At 39.4% G+C, this 6,574-nt stretch overlaps 1 protein-coding gene across 1 annotated transcript; it reads left to right on the forward strand.

The window, feature by feature from the left end:
* Positions 1-994: 994 nt before the first annotated feature.
* Positions 995-5,282, forward strand: LOC133999203 (perforin-1-like). The gene is made up of 5 exons (XM_062438391.1): positions 995-1,118; positions 2,929-3,507; positions 3,618-3,756; positions 3,862-4,073; positions 4,195-5,282. The coding sequence occupies exons 1-5, from the start codon at positions 1,093-1,095 to the stop codon at positions 5,027-5,029; spliced, it is 1,791 nt and encodes a 596-aa protein (XP_062294375.1). The 5' UTR covers positions 995-1,092; the 3' UTR covers positions 5,030-5,282.
* Positions 5,283-6,574: the final 1,292 nt, after the last annotated feature.

Raw genomic sequence — 6,574 nt, forward strand, 5'->3', positions numbered from 1 at the left:
CTGCTGCACCCGGGCAACGAGGACCCCCTTGGAACCTATGAGAAAGGACAGAAGAACAGAAAGAGGGCGGGGGGGTTGGGGAACTCGAATACGAGAGCGAAAGAGGGGGAAGAGGGGTTAGGCTGGTTTATATAGGAGCCGGAAGGGGTGTAATTGGGGTGTGTTCCCGCTCCTGAAACTGCGCTTCACAAGCTTCGATTAAACTTGCACATTTATTTTTTGCAGTTCAATGTTTCTATACAAATGTACTAGAATGTTTTACGCATTTCAATCACATATGTTGCCTTGGTGGGTTTTGACATGATGATCAATTTAAATTCCTAGTAATAGAAGGACAGGGAAGTGAAGAATTGTACATTGAAGCTTTATGTGATTTCATACAAGGCCTTCATATTAATTATGTGTCATATATTTTATATTTCAGTTACATTAGTTCTTCATCCTCCATCACTTTTGTCCAACATATATTTTTAGTGGTCTGTACTAATATATGCATTTATTGGTTTTCATTCATTGCTTTCTTGTTATGTTAATGTTTTCCTTCCTGGTTAATAAACAGATATAACAGATTTTGTTTTTCGTAAATGAATCATTTTGCATGTTAAAATAGTCAGATTCTCCTATTTTAATGACTTTATTTCTTTCTTTATTCTAATTTAGATTCATTTTCTCCATATTTGCTGCTGAACGAGCCCAATTGTCACTAGAGATCACTATGATTTGATTTTTTTACGTAAGTTTTATTTAATCTTCTACTTTACATCCGCATGCCATATTAATTTATATAAGCTGCTTTTCTAACTCTTTATGGCCAAAGCCCACCACCACTTCAGAGAAATGTGGTCTCTCGTTCGTTACTAACTGGAAAGCCAGCCTTACTTTCATGTTGTGACTACATATTTCAGTTTCTCAGTAGACCACCAACTCCTCCCCCTCTGAGCTGGATGTTCTCAACATCGATGAAACTATCAAACCACCTTTTTCCCCTGCTCTGACGACCACTGTCACCTCACCTCCTCACCACCTCCTCCTCTGTTTTTCCTGACTTTTAACACAAAGCACTGATATTCATGCTCAGAGCGAGTTTCATACATGCACCGTGAACAGACAAGACGAGGGTGAGTCTAGATCATTTGCTCATATAAAAATGTTCTTTCACATTTAATATACGTAACAGTCTCTGTGGGCTTTCTAAATTTTGTTTTAACTTTGAGTTGTTTTGCTTGTGGTAGAAACTCTTCATTGCTGTGTCAGTGGAAAATGCTGTCATGTAGTTTAGTACTGACAGACTTTTGAGCACACGTTCAGCTAACTATTGTGCTGTAACTTATATCAATTTATTTATGAGACTAAGAGTCATGGCAGCAACTCTGTGAGCCTCCATTTAGGCACAGCGGTAAACACAAAGTGCAGTAGAGGTTGATGGGCATGACTTACATGTTGGAGGTGTTTGTGGTCATAAACCAAAGTGTTGGTCATACTGAAATTTTGAACTGATGTCGGTGCTTGATGAAAAGTCAGAATAGGATTACAAAATTATAACAATTTATCCTGAGGAGTATAAGGATGTCTGTACCATATTTCATAGCAATCCATTCAAAGTTACAGTGATATATACAGGGTGTCCATGAAGTCTATTTACAATTTAACAAATGTATTACAAAAGCAAATGAATAGACAAATCTGTGGAAAGTATCACAAAATGAGGAGTAGATATCAATACACCTCTATATGGGTACTATTAGTTGCACGAAGCAAATCAAGACGGTACTCGATTTCTTTCCATGTTCGCTGTACAGTAGCATAGCCTCATCAATGGAGGCAATGGCATCAGTGATTTTTTGCTTCAGGTCGTTGATGTCCCGTATCTTTGTTCGATACATGATATCTTTAACATAACCGCATAGAAAGAACAAATCTGATTAACATATCTCATCAATTGCTTTTGTAATGATTTTTTAAAATTGTAAAGAGACTTCGTGGACACCCTGTATATATATCACAAAAAACATGTTTACCTGCTGATGGCGCTGGTACCAGTGAGGAGCCATGTTGCATTTTCGAAAAGCTGAAGGCATGACAATAATGGCAAATTTTAAGGCAGATTCAAAAGTGACACGTGGATTTCCTGTATGTTGAGAAAAGGGCTCCAAGAAGGTTGTTGAAACCACTGAGGGGCCTGAAAATGAAGTTTGTCTCACTCATTAATTAGAGAAGGCTTTTAGGCAACTTAGAAGAGACTTAAAGGTGCCTCATCAAAATCAAAGTTAGGAGCATTTTTTTTACCCCGAAACATACTGTAGTGTGTATTCTTAACATCAAACAAACATGTTAAATTAATGTATTTCCTCATTAAACGAAGCTGCAAGCATTTCTTCACTGCCTTTGTTACTGCCACATGTCAGTCAGTGGAGTAGCATGTGTGTCCTAGAGCGCATGCACAATACACACAAAATGGATAACCACGGGTGCCAAAGTTGTTACGATGCGGCACTGATAATTGAAAACTCCACATGGGATGTCATATTTTCTTAAAACAGAACCCAGTGAGAGTGTAATAAAGAAAGATCTTTAAACTGTGCCTTGAGGTACACCACAAAAATAAAATCAAAGCAGCAAAAGATCTCATACTTGATATCGATCTAAGATAAGAAGCAAACCACAAGGCCTTACACTGAATACAACAACATGAGTGAGGAAATACCTAATGACCTAATTTTTTAGAATATGAAGAAGACAACACTGAAGTCATATGTTTTGATCTACAAAGGAGAGAAACTATGATCAAAAGTCTATTAATATATGTTTGACGTGGTTTTTTGACTAAAACGTTGGTTGAAAAAATCTCTGAGCCATAAAATGTAAAACTGCAACTGCTTCACTTGCTCATGTTTATTCAACTAAAAGGTTGTTGTTCTTCTTTGTCAGGTTAAACCATCAGTTTGCATCTATCAATCAAATTAACATCAACATGTTTGTGTTGAATGTTTGTGTCTGTGTCGGCCTCGTGCTGTCCCTGCCTCAGTGTACGTATCAGTCATGCACAGAGGGGAGACCCAAAGATTGCCTAGAAGCAGATTTTGCTCCAGGTTCCAATTTGGCCGGGGAAGGCTTCGATATCACGAAAATGGAACGTAAAGGAGCCTATGTGCTTGATATGAAACTGTGGAAACGGACAAAGGACAAAACATGCACCCTGTGTACCAACCCCTATCTGGAAAACAAAAAGCAAAAGCTTCCCTTGTCAGTGGTGGACTGGAGAACGAAGCAGTCCTGCAATGCTAAAGTGGCGACCTCAGTCCACCGATCCAGTGAGTCTCTAGTCAGTTCCAGCACATCCAAGATTGACAACGACTGGAAGGCCAGTCTAGAGGTTAATGTGGGTGAAAAGGGCGGCTCATTTATGTTGGCTGGCAGCAACTCTAAACTGGCTGAATACTCGATGGAGAAAACAAAGAATGACAAGTACAGTTTCACAACCCAAAGCATGTCCTGTGAGTTCTACAGGTAAGAAGAAGATGAGAGAGAAACATTTCTACACACCCTCACAGAAACAAATGCCATTTATTACTCATTTAAACATGTTTGCATGTTGTTTGTCGTCTCATTGGAAACAGCTACCGAGTGTCCAAAACTCCCAAGTTGCACAGAGAATTTCGCAAAGCGGTGAAAGAACTCCCCAAAATCTACAGTCTCGAGTACAAGCAACGGTTTTATAAACTGATTGACGACTTTGGCACCCACTACATCACCAAGGTAAATCAAACCAATGATAACCACATTATATAACCCCCCAACCCTCACAAAAAACAAACAAGACTGAAAAAAATTATAGAAAGTAATGCATTTTGACTGTTACAGGTGAAATTGGGAGGAGATGTTCAATCTGTGACCAGTATCAGGCAGTGCCAGGCCAGCCTGCAGGGCCTCAGTGTTGATGAGGTGCAGATGTGCCTGGAAGTGGAGGCGTCCGCCAGCATCAAAGCTACAGCAAGTACTCAAGCAAAACACTGCAAGAATGACATTGACAAGACGGAGAGTAAGTCATCCTTCTCCAGCACCTTCAACGACAGGTATACAACATTTTCTTCTATTCATTTGCACACTTTGACTGAATACACTCCTTTTAGATAACTATTTTCAGCACTAGAAAAGACAAATTGGCTCAAATTGAAACAACTTCTTTCTCTACAGGTTCACACAAATAACGGGGGGCCATACCACGGAGCCAGACCTTCTCTTCTCTTCTGATAAAAATCCATCAGCCTACAAGGAATGGCTGACCACATTACCACTCAATCCAGACATCATCTCATATTCTCTGGACTCACTGCACGAGTTACTGCCTGTCAAAAACCCTGCTCGAAAGAACCTGCGAACAGCCATTAGCCATTACATCCTGGAGAAAGGTCTGTTGAGAAACTGCAGCAACCGCTGTCAGGCCGGCATCAAGACCGACTCGAGGGATCCCTGCGTCTGCCAATGCCATAATAACCCTGGTGTAACCCCAGACTGCTGTCCGGCCCGTAGGGGCATGGCACGCGTCATCATAACTGTAAAAAGGGCCACCGGTCTTTGGGGCGATCACACAACTGCCACAGACGGGTACGTGAAAGTGTTCTTCAACAAGCGGATGGTGCAGCGTACTCGAGTCATTTACAACAACAACAACCCCCACTGGGCCACGGTCGTCGACCTAAGTACCGAGAGTTTGTCAGAGGCACCTGCAGTGAGATTTGAAGTTTGGGACGAGGACAACAAGTGGGACGACGACCTCCTGGGAGGATGTCAGCGACCTGTATCTGCTGGAGTGAAGGAGGATCTCTGCAATCTGCAGCACGGCCAGCTTGTCTACAAAGTGGAGGTGACGTGTGCTCCGAGTCTGAGCGGAAGGTTATGCATGGACTATATACCTTCGCCTATGAGTCCAAGTCTGCAGAAGCTGTATGTGTCCCGTCACGCCCACCGTATTCCAAAGGCCATGCTGTTAAAGATGGGGGTTTTTGTGAATGAAACTAGTCCCACATAGAGACCAGAGTCTCACTGCTGAGAGACGAAATTTGTTGATGGGATAAAATAACCATCTACTGCTTCACTGAGACTTATAGAGCAACGTTACTCTCTTCATTTGGTATATCTATCATACATAAAGTTACAACTCAACATTAGGAAAAATGTTTTGTGTGCTCAGTTTTAGTTTTACTTTCATCTCATCATTTGCAAGTTGCCCAGTTTACAGCTTCTGTATTATACTGAACGATTTGTGTTTTGACAGAAGAGTATTAATGTTAGCTATGTTAATCGACATGAACAGAAGAGTTATGTAGCTGAATTACATTGCTTTAATTTTATTAGTTTAATCAGTGAATAAAAGGAATATATTTGCATCACTTTTATAAGCTGTATCTAAATGTGTGACAGTGTCCATTATATTGCACTAGACTGGTTTGCAGCTTTTACTACCAAATTTATTTATACCTTACTTTATTTTATATAATTTACATTAAACAGATGTTTGTTTTGTGTCTTATGTTTGCAGCAAAAAATATTTATATATAACCATTTATATATTTTATGTAGTTTAATCGAATTATTGTGTTTATGTCATGTATTATTCTAAATAAACAATATCTTAAGTCTTTGTGGAATTTAATGTTTCATATTACTACTTTTAGTTTTGATTTTACTGTTAGTATTCATAGACTTAGGCAGTGCTGCCCTTTATGAGAAAGGAAGTGGTTAAATTTCCTGTGCGCGGATGAGGTTTTGTTGACGCTATTAAAGAGAACAATGTGTGCTGGTAAACATGTCATGACATGACAACATGATGTAAAATGCTTTGACTCAGAGGCTTCAATTCAGCATCATGTGACATAATTTATTGGATTAAAACAGTAAATTCATCATTTTAATATTCATTTCAATACATAGAGACATTTTTCTTGCACTTGTTGTGTATTCTTGTTCACCACCAGCTTTTCAGCACAGACTGGTGGGGCACAGCAGGGTTTGGACCAAACAAGACAACATGGTTAACAAAGCTCCACTTACAGAGAAAAACAAGGGGCTTAACAAAAACTTTTAAAAAAAGACAAAAAAGACAACACAACTGGACAGAAAGGAGTGAAACACACACACACAAAAGAAGCTTTAAAAACACATTACAGTGAACACATGATGGAAATCATCCACTTGAAGAAGTCCAGCTTATTTGAATTAGCCTGATGAAGACAAAGAAAGAAAGACAATGGGGGCCGGGGAATGATGACAGTGATACTCAGTTAGTAAAAAACTGATGCATTTGTTTAGTCAGACTACCACAAGAACACATTGTGTAAAATCACACGTCACACTTAAAAAATGTCCACCTTAACATATCATAGAGGAGTTTTATATACAGTCTACTGAATTTCTGCATAGTTTTATAATTTTTTGAGTGATTGAACTATACATGCACTATTTCTAAACCTCCTTTCATTCTCACCTTTGTATCCATATTTTCCAACGTGCTCTCCTGTGAAAGGATCAATCCAGTTAATAATGTGCTCAGAAGGAAACAGCAGCAGTAAGAACA

This window comes from Scomber scombrus, chromosome 18 (assembly GCF_963691925.1).
Source record: "Scomber scombrus chromosome 18, fScoSco1.1, whole genome shotgun sequence".
NCBI lineage: Eukaryota > Metazoa > Chordata > Actinopteri > Scombriformes > Scombridae > Scomber > Scomber scombrus.